A 14134-nucleotide genomic window follows, 5' to 3' on the forward strand; every position below is an offset into this window, starting at 1 on the left:
AATGGAACGCGCCAACTCGGCCAATCTTAACCAACTTTATTAACTAATAACCAAGTAACTAATAGCCAAGGATTAACTAATAACCACGTGATGGAGCCGTCCTTAGAGTTGTTTGCAGCAAATTTGACCTGATTGTTTACATCATGCTGTTCTATTTTTTTGTTTGTTTGTTTGGTTTATGCAATCTTGAGTGCGAACATTGTGAAAATTATATCTGTAACCACCCTGCTAAAATCTCTGTAATAGGGATTGCAGTATGATCGAGTAAATAAATAAATAAATAATAAACTCTCGCATATCTGTTTTACCCAAAAAATTCTCTTTTCGTAGCGCCCCAAAATCGCTTCAGTACACCTTTAAGAGGACAACTACTTAGCCCTTGAGGGTTGGCCCCGTGCCAACGGTCGAAAGCTTGCTACGCGCTAAGAACGCACGGGGGCTGTGCGCGTCGCCGACCCGCAAAAGCAAAAGAACGGAGATTACTATCGCGCCATTTCGTTTCCGGCGCCTCGTCCCGGCACCCCCCATCAGCTCCTGCTGAGTGCGGTAGCCACGTCGAGTCAAAGACGAAGCCGCTGCTGTCGCCAAGCATGCGCTGCCGGCACCGTCCCCTCCTTCGGCAAACGCCAGGTGTCTCTCGCCACGCGATGGTCGACCTTCCTCGGTCTGCCGAACGCTCGCATGCCTGTCTCAATTGACACGCCAGACTGACGGATGCGTGTGGAGGGTGATGTGTAGAAAAACAAAAGCAAAATAGCTGCATTAAAACAACGAGAGAATGCCTCGAGTTAAGTCTTGGAGGTGGAGACTAATGAAGCAAAAAAAAAAAAGTTCGCAGCTGGTATATAAAATAATCGGTGTTTTTCCCGTCATCAGCAGCAGTTTCAACACACCAGAGGGCGTCTACTGAGCTAGACAGAAAGAGGGAGGGACGAAGGGCGAGAGATCAAAATTTTGCATGCTTGTCGAGCAGGGGGATTCGAGACGAAGCAAGGTGAATAGAAGCAAGATAAGCAACGTGTGCGAAGAGGGCAGCTGTCCAACTCGTGGTTCTCATTCACCTCCTGTATTATAATAGTGGCCTCTAACCCAGTTGAAGAGTTCGGCTGGGATTGATGTAGATGTAGATCTTAGACTTCTGTCTCACACTCACCCTGTGGTATAGACCAAGAATCGAATAACTTAGAAAAAAAAATTAGATATTAGAAAAGAAGATAAAGTTTTTTTCATTCCGTCCCATTAGAAAAGAAGATCGTCTGTAGGTTGTTTCTATACGCTCTTTTTGATCTCTCTTCGATAACTTTCACTCTTCTTACCTTAAGCTGAATGTTCAAGCTAAATGAGCCCCTTGGCTCGCACTTATTTCGCTAAAGTGCAATGTGGTTACTTATTTATTGACACCTAGTGTATGAAGGTAACATGAATATCTTTCAACATGCCGCAGTACATAGACTACACGTACTGCTTTTAGTGTCATAGAATACTAATGTTCACCCATGTCTCCTACTTCCTGACGAGGCGAGGTCCCAAAATCGGCATTTCTGCGGCTACTTTTGAAAGGTTAGCGCAATGTATGACCCATTCAGGCATATGGGCTTTGAAAGATAATTTGAAAAATGAACCATTGTTCGATGTGCTCCGTAGGCCACTCTAGTTTTTGGGCTACGATTCAAGGAGTGTTTCGTTTTATGTGCTTGCGTGTTTATTTTCGAAGGATGAGGGCGTATTTAACGTGTGTTTATTTAGATAAGCCTGAGTGTCTTGGGCTGATGACACGCACACACACGCACACACACGCACACACACACACACACACGCGCGCGCGCGCGCGCGCACACACACACACACGCACGCACACACACACGCACACACACACACGCACACACGCACGCCTGAAGTGAGGGAGCATCTCGCTGCTTTAGGCATACAGGGTATCCCACATTAAATTTAGCCAAGAATTTGAAAGTGAAAGGCACTCAGGAGGCGAATCGAACCAAACGCATACTACTCGCACTAGCCTCTAGGTACTCAGGCTATTTTTTTTTATTTCTCCCTATATTAATTAATAAATACTTCCTAATTACCCATTTTTCTAATCATGGGCTGGAAACCCAAAATACGAACACTGACATGTATAGCACTTCCAAAACCACCGACTAAATTGTTTCCTGTACGATACGTCTTGCGCTGTTATTTTTTCCGCGTTGTAAAGGAAGCCCGCGAAACGTGAAAAGAAGCCGTGTGACGGACCGCGAACGCACTGCTATATGCTGCTATGGGGTTTATTTACAACGCGAAAAAAAAATAACAGCGCTAGACGTATCGTACAGGAAACAATTTAGTCGGTGGTTTCTGAAAGCGCTCTACATCTCAGTGCCCATATTTTGAGTTTCCAGCTCATAATTTTAAAAAAATGGGTAAATAAAATACCAATTAGTATGGGGAGAAATAAAAAGTAGCCTGAGTATACCTACAGGCTAGTGCGAGTGGTACGCGTTTGGTTCAATTCGCCCCTGAAGTGTCTTTCATATTCAAATTCTTGGCTCAAGTTATGTTGGACACCCTGTATATATAGGAAGTTGTAAGGGAGTCTCAAACTCGTATATTCCCAAATCCCAAGACACTTTGTAACTGATAACGCCGCGTTCACATTATTTCACAATACAGAGATGTTTTGCCAACTCGTGGATCGACAGTATGTGTGTGACATTTATTTTGTCCTTAATTTTTCTTCTGGTCTTCTCTCGGTCGCTGGTCCAGAACTGTGATCTGGAGCTTTAATTTCTGTAGACAACCGACACCTCACGTATCGCCAAGTCCCATTTTCACCACCGACACACACACATAAAATCTAACCGGCGTACTCCAGTTATGTTGTCTGTATAACGTTGCGCGCATCAAAGCGCGTAGTAGTGAAAGTCTACTGGTAGCCGACTGGCGTCCTTACGCAATCCAAAGACCTGGAATCATTTATTTTTTGTGATATTTCACATTATTGCATCGCTGGAGCTCAATGGATATGTTATACGTTCCTTAGAGGAAACGACCCAATGGCAATACGTTTACACTATCTAGATACAGTGGCTAAGCACCACCTGTACGGTGCTCTATAGCAACTCTAGAAAACAGGATGTCAATGTCCTGACAAACTGTGACATATTCAAAGCCACCGTCCTCAATCAAGTATCGAAAGCTACGCGTGTCTGAGGTGGAGCTGTCGTCTCTGAAAGAACATCACTTCAGTCATAAAAGGTCATTCTGGTCACTACTTTTTGCGGGGTAAGTCGTCCTGAAGCTAGCAACGCTGGCTACGAAGTATAATCAGAAGCTACGTTTTTTACATGACTTGGTCATTGTAATCACGGCGAACAGATTCTTCTGAAGCTGGCAACGGTGACTGTTCGGCATAAATTTATGCAACATTTAATACCCATTTTGATTGATCACCGATGTTCATGGTACCGTTGTGTGAGCCCGACTGCAAGGCACTTCCGAACATCTGCCTTGTCAGTCACGTAAGTCATAGATTTCTTCAACAATCCTCGATGAAAAGACATTAACTCACAATGTCACGTCAGCAACGTCAGCCCCTTTGGTCATATATTTCTACAACACAACGCGACCGACCCCTCTACCTCACTAAATTCGAAGAACGGCTACAACAACTGGTGTCTCCAGGCACTTCGATGACTCAGCGTCACTGACCGGATCGAGGTGGAAGGCCACGTGGTTCACGTCCAGAGCCAATGAATTCACGGCCATTCCCAGAACGGTGGCTGCGTTTCTGAACACGCTCCAGATGACCTCCGTGGCCGGAGCGTTGAGAGCATCCTCTTGGAATAAAAGTACCAGGGAGTCCCTGACGCTGCCAAACTCTCTTCTGACGCCCGACAAATGTCTGGACACCTGGACGTCTGTCGCGGATCCCCGGTACTTGACGGAGGTGGCCTTCGTCTTGCTGCCGAAGAGAGCGGTACCCCAGCAGATGGGAACGCCGCACCGACTGCCTGTGGAGTGCTTGAGCACCCTGACGCGCGTAGTGCCCAGAACGCAGGTCGGAACGTGGTACAAGCTGGGCGGCCTCAGAAACGTTCTCCGGTTGAACACGCTACTGGCGTAGAGGGCAAACCGGGTTGGCTGGCCCGTCCTCAGGTGACGGTACGTGACTTTCCTCGGACCACAGGTGCAACGCCGACGTTTAACGCTGACGAGCGACGCCACGTCTCTCGAGGCCGTTGATGCGGCTCCGGCGTCCTCCACCAGGTGATCTCCGACGCATGGGAGCCACTCGCACTGATATTCGGTGCCGGGCCTCTCGAACAACACCAACACGCAGAGGCGCGCCGCGCGCCTCTCCTGGATGCCGCGCCTCTGGAAGTGGACAGGACAGAGGACGTCAACCTGGGTGAAAATTGACATATGAGGGTTTCATTGTCCGTACCGCCAGCAGAGTCCAACGCGTGGATAGATCTGTGTGCGCCAACCGTGCTCGGCGATAAATCCCTGTACCTTCAAGAATTTGTGGTTGCACTGTCGAACAAAGTATAGGCACTGGAGGTTGAATCCTTAGGCTACAGCTGATGCAGAAGGCAGTCAAGAACGTACTATACACACACGCTTATGTGCCTTTGCACATCTGAAGGAGGATAAGATCGAGTTTAATGAACGTAGCAGATATTAGCCTTTATTGTAAGCAGTTCTACAGCAGGGACTAACTCTTACAGGGACCTGCGAGTGTAGCGCTCCTCATACGTTGTATGGCCGTAAGTCTTGGCGCTGTATTTGATTCGTGTAAGAATTCTGCGCTCGATCTGAAATACACGTTATCCGCTTGGTCTGAAAGACAAGTTATTGACTTCATTATAACTCATTCGCCTTTGTGGCATTGCCATGCATCTATCCGCAAATATGACATGCTGTATGCTTACCAAAATCAAGAATTTCTTTCTACGCTGTATGTGATCTGCACTATTGGCAAAGCTACCGTGTGCACTTGTGCATATGACATACTGTATACCCACCAGAATCAAGAATATAATTGTACATTATTACTGGCAATGCCACCACTAAGTTAAGGCTGGTTGTCTAAACGTCTCACAACAAGAAGGATGAATTCGCAGGGGGCAAAATTCAGGAGAACTGAGGAAAAGCAATGAAGTCCTCGAGGCTATAGACGACAAACGATCAAAGAATTTCGGTCAATCCTGAGTGGCCTTAAACGCATACGCTTCCAGCATCATCTGTCGAAACCATGCCTTCTGCCAATTAACTTGTTAACCTGTCCGTGAACGTGAACCTGTGAAGGTTAACCTGCCTCTGCAATATGCTGACGCTACGTTGTCCCTGAAAACTTTTTAAGTAGCTTGTATACCGACCTAACTTCCTCCACCCCAATTACGCACTCGTTTTTTTTTTTTCTTGGAATCAGGTTGGTTGCTCTAAAGAGCACCATTTACTTTGCTTTTGTATTACATATCCTCCCATGCCATTTTGTTCATCTTGATTTCGACTAAGAGGTCTTATAGCACCCGTTTGTTTGCCGACCCACTCTGCTGCCTTCCTTGTTGTTTAACGTTACACCTACAATTTTCTTTCCATGGCTGGCTTGGTCGTCCTCTATTTATGTCCTGCCCTTCTTGTAGACCTCCATGCTTCGGCCATGTAATTAAGTACCGGTGTAGACTGCAGCGTTCACATATTATTATTGTTGCTGCTCAATTCTGTCTTATGGTTCGGATCTCAAGTCACTTACTGCATATTCAAAGATACAGTGTATATTTTAATAATAATAATAATAATAATAATAATAATAATAATAATAATAATAATAATAATAATACTTGGGGTTTAACGTCCCCAAAGCACCACGAAATTATGACAGACGCCCTATATAGAGTGGAGGTCTCCTGTAATTTCGTCTACCTGGGGTTCCTCAGCGTGCAACTGAACCGAAACCATCGAAAATGCGGCCGTCGCATTCAGGAGTCGAACCCACGACCCTCGTGTGAGCAGTCGAGCACAATAACTGCTAGACGTATACGTGGCGGGTGCTTTGTAAATCATAAAACAAAGTTTTCAGGCAGAAGTCTTAGATGCTTCATAAAACGGCGAAATTGACCGAGTGATGCACATAATCATCAGTACCTAATGACGTAACCACCCGGCGTCATCGTGACATAGCAGGTCACCAAATTCGTCATGACGTCACGTTTGTGGCGTTACGAGATAGCGTCATCACAATACATCATCATCATGACCACTTGGTCAAAAGTGGGCCGATCACGTAAGCATTGCAAAACCAGGTGAGGTACGTGCGGGAAGCTTGCGACACACCCGATCCCGGAGGCCGTGCAGATTAACAGTAGGGGCGGAAAGTTTTCGAAGGAGAGCTGGATAGAATCGGTGTACGTCAGCCCAGAAGAAAAAAGAAGGGCGGCCTTCGTCTAGGAGTCGTCCTATAAGATCAATGCATTAGGCAACTGTCTTGGGGACCTTCGACGCAAGAATTTTTATCTGTCTCTCTGTACATTTGTCTGTTTGTTCACTCTTAACAGTACCTCGAACGGCACTAAACGACACTCCAAAGGCCAACTTCATCCGCAGCGCCCACCAATATTGCTCAAGATTAAGCCTTCATGCTTGCGTGATTGTCAATTTAAAAGCAACTATAGCGCATATCTGAGGCACCATAACAACACGTCGATATTTTGTATGTGTCTTTTACTATAAAAGGCATACATAATTAATTCTGAGGACCGTAGCGCTTATCACGCTGCACTGACGATGCAACGCTTGCACGAAAAGTCAAGAGTTTCGAACGCTTTTCTAAGACGACACGGTGGTGGCACCTACCCGTCGCCTTGCGTTCTACACCTTATCGCCTCCAAGACGGGTGCGCACGCCGCACGCCTCGTTTTCCAATATAACTGCCAGATAGCGCTCATGTCTCGCGTGTGACGTGGCTTGATGGGCTCTTTCGCCTCCGCTGCACGCTCGAGGAACTCTAACGCAGCTCCTCCGGAATACCATTCACCGATTTTCATTTTTTTGCACAGAACATCAAGTAAACGTTTTGTTGACTCTCTCCAGACGCAAGACTACTGTCTTTCAACGACATTGGCAGTGTAGCATGCAGGCACGGGGCAAACTTCTTTTTTTTTTAAAGGAGGATCGCTAGGTGGCGTCGAGGAGCGCGGATGTGAAAACGTCGGCTCCCGCTTTTCTAAATGTTTTCGGTCGTTTCTATGCTTCAAGATCACTTGGCTTTGTGCTTATTCGAAAAAGCAAGCTCTGCGGTTTCAGTGGAGACGCCATTTTTGGCGGTGAGTGAACTCTTATCCATATTTTTGGACTTTTATGTTGCGACGCGGCGTGCGTCCCCGCTAACCCTAACCACACCTAGGGTTAGCGAGGAGTACGGCCGTTACACGTAGCCAAGGGCTCGGCCAGACGCGGCAGCGACTGAATCAACCTCCGCACGTCACAGCCGACAACCAGGCACTGAAAATGCCTTCCACCGTAACCGTGGAGGGAATGGAAGTTAGCGCGGAGATCTTCGACGGACCAGAATGGGCCACCGCCATGGGACGCCGAAGACAGACGATTCCACCGAACGAGGAGCTGGCCGCTGGGACGGTCGAGCACAGCAACCAGCCGAAGCACCGCAGGCGCTTTAAAAAAAGTCAATCGGCACTACACCGTGTGGTATCCGCTTCCAGGCTACCCCGCCTACCCAAAGACCAGATCAGGGTAATTATGAGACCCAGAGGTGGATTGGACGTAGCCCGAGTCGACCTCGTTCTGCTGGCGAGAGCCGTCATCATGGCCGCCCAGATCACCGACGAAGAAGCACGGGAGGACACGATCTGTCCCAACAATATGCAAAACATCATTGTTATTTATACGCCGTATCAAAGTAATGCCACATCATACGTGAGCGTACAGAAACTGCACACAAACCAAGGCTCGTTCGAAGTTGCCGCATACGTGGCCGCACCCGATAATACATGCAAGGGCGTCATCAAGAACGTTGACCTCTCCTTTGACGACGCAACGCTCAAACGCCTGATTGTGCACGACCGAAATCCCACTGCCATCGAGGCAAGACGCATTAAAAAGACCAAAGTCGTCGCAATCCTCTTTGACGGGTTGCGCGTTCCGAGCACAGTGATATGCGGAACCGCCATGGTTCCCTGCTCGCTCTACAAGCGACAAGTCGATGTTTGCAGAACGTGCGGAGGAGTCGGCCACCGCGCCGATGTTTGCCGGCACACAAACGCAACGAGCAAGAAATGTCACAACTGCGGTGAAACGCTACAAGAAGATGGCGTGCATCACTGCGAGCCGAAATGCAAGCTTTGCGATGGCAATCACCCCACCGGAGATCGCGAATGCAAAAGACGCTTCCACATTCCATACATAGTGAGAAGGAGAAGAAGACGCAGAAAGCAAGAGTGGCAAGCACAACAACGTCAAGACGCACCAACATCTGTTACGTTTAAGGAACCCTGCCACAACCAGGTGCCGGGACGGGAGAACGCCTCGAGCATCCATCACCGTTCTCCATCCAGGGGGAGATCCCGATCCAGAGGGCGTTCCCGATCCAGAAGGCGCTTTCGATCCAGAGGCCGTTCTCGTTCCGGAGGGCGCCCCTCGACCCTGTCGGGATCCGACAAGCACCTGTCATCTCGGGAGTGCTCCAGATCCCGATCGAGAACGAGGCCAACAGCCACGCAGCAGCAGCAGTAGCCGAACAATGGCTCCTGGGCCAGCAGGGTTGCAGGTGAATCACGAAGCACAAGTAGCCAGCCCAAAGGTAAGGCACAGCCAGAGCATGCTCCCGATCCTCGTATTGTAGCGCTTGAACAAGAAAACAGGGCCCTCAAGAAGGAGCTTGAACAGCTCCGGGCCTCAATAGCTAGAATAGAGAGCTGCCACGGAATTAATCTGTCGAGCTCACCAGCACCGCCGACAACACGCTCACAACAAACGATCCACAACACACACAAACGCAAAGCCGTAGACAGCGACAGCGACACGACGGAGGAGATCGAGATGGTCTCGATAGAAAAAGAAGCCCTACTGAAAAATGTCGAATCCGTGACAACTAAGCTGAACGACAAAATTGATACGTTGGCGAACACGCTTGCCAAGTTTATGGAAACCTTTAAGACTTACACTGACAAAGCTGACCAGAGGCTCGTGAGCCTGGAGAAGATGGCAGCCAACCCACCTGGGGCAGGTGTTCCTCAGAGCCTAAGCGCGGACAAACCAGCGGTTACGGCAAGCGTGCCGAGCATACCTTCTAGAGCTAAAGTCCGACCAGTCAATGCACGCAATCTCGCGGAAATAACGAGCCGCGACGCACACAAGCTACCAAGCCAAAATGGCTGCTGACCGTAACGAGATTAAGATCTGGCAGTGGAACTGTAACTCACTTCAGAAACGCAAAGCAGCACTAACACAACTATTGCTAACCTGTAAAAAAAAGCCGCATATAATATTGCTACAGGAATGTGGAGAAAGCAAAACTGCTAAAAGCATTGGTATACAGGGGTACAGGGTAGCCAGGCCGACCCTGCACCCCGAGCAGAACAAGACGCGAGGAATGGCTACCTTCATCCGGAAGGACATAATGTTCGCCGAAAGGGACGCCCCCGTATACAAAAAAGGCGTGGAAACAGTCCTGGTGGAAATCTTACCACACAGGGCTGTTAAAAGAAGCATCTTCGTGCTCAATGTTCACAGTTCTCCATCAGATAAGAAAAGAGATTTCAACAGACTGCTTACCTCGGCGGTAAAAATGGCGGGTGACAATCCGCTCATAGTAGCGGGCGATTTTAACGCCAGGAGTACCGAATGGGGATACTTAAAAAGCGAAGGCAAAGGCACCAAGCTAGCAGAAAGCGCGAATGCACTGGACCTGCAGCTGATAAACAACCTTGCCCTCCCTTCAAGAAGAGGTAATTCGGTACAGCGGGACACAATGCCTGACTTAACCTTCACCAAGAACGTCAGAGCTACCTGGGATAACCTCGCCGAAGACCTAGGTAGCGACCACTGCATCCTAGAAATTACCATTGAGAACGAGGCGAAAGCGCCAAGAAAATTCAAAATCACAGACTGGGACCAGTTCCGTAAAATACGGGAGCAGAAGGGCAATACAGAACTATCATATGAAGCTCTCTTAAATGAATTAAAAATGGCAGCGAATGAGGCCACCAAAGAAGTCGAAACTGATGAATCCACCCAGGCAATGGACTCTCACCTGGCCAGTTTGCTGCAGAAAAGGCATGACCTAAAAGAAGCGTGGCGTAAAAACAAGCTCAACAGACACTTACGCACAAAAATCGCGGACCTTGGCCGCGAAATCGAATCTCACGCCAAGACAATCTGCGCCCAGCAGTGGAACAACACATGTGACGAAGCAGATGGCAAAATGAGGAAGGGAAGCAAAGCAAATGGGGGCTGCTCAAACACCTTATGGCGGACAGCGACAAACCCACCAGAGGCGGCACCCAGCTGCAAATTGAACGATTGGTGCACAAGCACGCCCAGGATAGTGGTGGATCCCAAGCTCTACTCAAAACGCTAGGCCAAAAATATCTCCCACTGGAAAGCAAATCAGTAGCCTGGGAAAACAAAAATCTCTCATATGGAGGTCGACCGCAAGAAAAGCTACACGAACCATTCAGCGAAGCTGAAATACGGTACGCTCTACAACAACTCAATGGAAGATCGGCGCCAGGGCCAGATGGAATCGACAATAAACTGCTACGGAATCTAGACGATAAAGCAATCGTAATCATTACTAAGAAGATAAATGAGGCATGGGAAACGGGTACCGTGCCTAAAGAATGGCGTAGTGCCAAGGTTTCGCTCATCCCGAAACCTGGAAAACCACTGAGCATCGATAACTTAAGGCCCATATCACTCACATCTTGCGTTGGAAAAGTAGCTGAGCATGCAATACTCAACCGTATCACAGACCACATTGAGAGCAATGGGCTCTTTTGACACAACATTATTGGCTTCCGCAGGGCACTGTCCACACAGGACGCCATGTTGATGTTAAGATAACACATATGTTACGGCCTCCTCCACACGCCCAAAGCCATATTAGCCCTGGACCTCGCCAAGGCCTTTGACACCGTGAAACATGAACACATACTGGGTGAAATATCATACATGAACCTAGGCGAGAAATTCTACAACTACATTAAAGGCTTTCTGGCGAACCGAACCGCCACCATACGCATAGGAGAGCAATGCGGCGAACCCGAACGACTCGGAAATATCGGCACCCCACAAGGGTCAGTGCTCTCGCCATTGATCTTTAATGTGGCGATGCACAAGTTGTCGGAGAAGCTCGCTCAAATCCCATCCGTGCACCATGCCATATACGCGGATGATATTACCATATGGGTCCCATGTGCCCACTCATATGGTGCCTTGGAAGGAATCCTTCAACAAGCACTGACTACAACTGAAGAATTTCTTAAGCCAACTGGACTCGCACTGTCCCCCACTAAATCTACTCTAACGCTCTTTCACCCTCGACGGAATTCGGGCGAAGACGAGCCGCAAGTAGTGCTCAAAGCTGAGAATAACCAAACGATACCGCAAGTATATACGGTCAAAGTACTAGGGCTAACGTTAAGCGCCAAGGAGGGCCACAACAAAGAAGCACTCAAGCGCCTTGAAAAAAGCACGGACAATTTTTCAAGAGGCATTGCTAGAATCGCCAACAAGCGAGCAGGCCTCCTAGAAGACAACATCATAAAGGCGTATCACGCCTTTCTCGTAAGTCACGTTGCATACGCGTTCCCGTTTCTGAAACTTACGAAGGCTGAAATCAAAAAGGTCGACTCCATGCTCCGCAAGGGACTGAAAACGGCACTCGGCTTGCCCAATAGCACGAGCAACGAGAAACTCGAGCAACTTGGTCTGCACAACACAGCCGAAGAAATTTTCGAGGCTCAGAGAGTGGCACAGATCACACGCCTGTCGTTGACGCAGACAGGCCATCTCATCCTACGAGACGCAGGCATTTGCCCAATTTTTCAACCGGAGAAAAGAACACAACTTGGTAATGACGTGAGGAAACACATTAGGGTTGAGCCAATCCCCCGCAACGTTCACCCGACGTTCAACAAAGGGCGAAGGAAGGACAGAGCGAGGGCGCTCATAAACAAGGCAAAAAAACACAACACGCACGCGCTATTCGTAGATGCCGCCCGCTACTATGGCAGGGAGGCGTTTGCCATAGCGGTCGTTGATATAGACGGAAACCTCATGAACGCGGCAACCGTCCAAACAAGCCATGTCGACGAAGCAGAGGAAATGGCGATCGCGCTAGCCTTGCAAAGCTGCCAAGCCTACTCCACAATATACACAGACTCTAAGACGGCGGCACGAACGTTCGCGGCTGGCCTAGTAGCTAGAAGCACAGGAAAACTCACCGTCAACGCAATAAGAGAGTACGAGAGCAAAGAAACCCTTGTTAAGGAAGAGAAAGCTCAAATCTACGTATCCTGGTTCCCAGCCCACATGGGACAGTTAACGGGACTCGACCACTGCAATCCCAACGAAGAGGTCAACCGCCTGGCGCGTGAGCTCACACGCCGCGCCGCGGACAACGACCCCTCGATGAGTGAGCGGTACGAGAATTTCTGCAGCCAGGACAAAGCAGTCACATACCACGAGATCACTTCACATTACCGGGGACAAAGACGTGCCTTCCCAGCACCGCACCCAAAACTTAGCAAAGCACAAGCTCTAACTCTCAGAAGATTGCAAACACGTACGTACATAACACCATCCACCTTACACAGAGTCGACCCCGACACACCGCCCACATGCTCCCTTTGCAACCATCCCTATTGCAATTTTGAACACATGCTCTGGCTGTGCCCTACCCATAGCGCAGCACAACTGAATACCCAAGAGGCTTGGCAGGAAGCTCTCAAGAGCAATCAATACAAGCTGCAACTACAGGCGGTCCAGAGGGCCCGGGACATCGCTACAAGCCTTCGGCTGCCAGCGCCATGCTGGGCGGAGCCTCCAGGCTGAAATAAGGGTCGGAATGGCCCTTTCACAGCCTCCTCAGGATATGTTTAAATAAAGTCAATCTCTCTCTCTCTTTTTTTTTTTAACTTCTCAATACGAGACCCGTACCTGGGCAACGCTCGTACCGTCGGGAAAGCACGACGCCACAGCGCGCGCTTCGTAAGACTCGTCGCAGCAGCTGAACAAGATGGCGGAGGCGGGTCGGCGGCAGGCTCTCTCGACGAGCCCGAGGCGCCAGCGAAGCTCTGCGACCAGCTGTCGTTCCTCCGAGGTCGCCATGCCGACGTTGCCGTCCTGAAGCAACGCGAAGAAGCTGAGCTTCCGGCGGAGCAGCGTCGTGGCGACGTGTTCCCAGAGGTCGTCGTAGCGGGCGCACAGGAAGAGGTCTTCGACGGGCAGCCGCTGGAGGACAGCGCGCACCACCGTCGAGCAGCGCAGCGCTGCCTCGGCCGCGGCGCCCATCTTGTCTTGTCTTGTCTTGTCTCCTAGGAGATTTTGGCTTATACCCACATGGGGGATTGGCCACACTGTACCTCTTGATAGATCATTTTTTAGAACGCTTGCTAAAAATAATAAAGAGAAATTAGATAGAAACAATAATAATGTTCCTTTGAAAAAACGTGAAAAAATTGCAGAAGAATACGATAAACCAGAATATATAAAACAAATTAACAAGAATGAGGAAGGGGAAGAAAGAATTGGATATATCTGGCAGTACCACTAGCAGCGTATCCTTCCGGTTGCCTGAATGAATTTATGTAGCGCTGACAGAATAGCACTGTGGCCCACACCCAACTGACTGGCTCCAAACGATAATAGGGTGGATGTATTGACTGGCAATCCGAGCATACCAATCGGTCTTTCAAGAATTATTCGGCGCAGTGAGGCGAAGCGGCGGCATGTGAGAAGAAAGTAATCTATTGTTTCCGGTTCATTGCAAACTACACATAGGTTAGTTATTCGTCGTTGTCGTCGTCGTCGTCGTCGTCGTCGTTGTTGTTGTTGTTGTTGTTGTTTCCCTGTGCAAATGGCTCGTACCCAAAGAAGGGGATTGGCCGATTACAAG

At 48.9% G+C, this 14134-nt stretch overlaps 1 protein-coding gene across 1 annotated transcript; it reads right to left on the minus strand.

Annotated features, from left to right (window-relative positions):
• Positions 1 to 2739: 2739 nt before the first annotated feature.
• On the minus strand, positions 2740 to 13530 carry LOC142765064 (uncharacterized). The gene is made up of 2 exons (XM_075865630.1): positions 13177 to 13530; positions 2740 to 4401 (listed from the first exon to the last, which is right to left on the minus strand). The coding sequence occupies exons 1-2, from the start codon at positions 13528 to 13530 to the stop codon at positions 3640 to 3642; spliced, it is 1116 nt and encodes a 371-aa protein (XP_075721745.1). The 3' UTR covers positions 2740 to 3639.
• Positions 13531 to 14134: the final 604 nt, after the last annotated feature.

Source organism: Rhipicephalus microplus, chromosome 6 (genome assembly GCF_043290135.1).
Source record: "Rhipicephalus microplus isolate Deutch F79 chromosome 6, USDA_Rmic, whole genome shotgun sequence".
Taxonomy (NCBI): Eukaryota; Metazoa; Arthropoda; class Arachnida; order Ixodida; family Ixodidae; genus Rhipicephalus; species Rhipicephalus microplus.

Bases quoted from the DNA above. Each gene is read 5' to 3' on its own strand.
- LOC142765064 (XM_075865630.1), bottom strand. From the start codon at position 13,530: ATGGGCGCCGCGGCCGAGGCAGCGCTGCGCTGCTCGACGGTGGTGCGC. The intron at 4,402-13,176 runs GTACGGGTCTCG...ATTTTCACCCAG, and splicing joins ACGGTACGAGCGTTGCCCAG to GTTGACGTCCTCTGTCCTGT.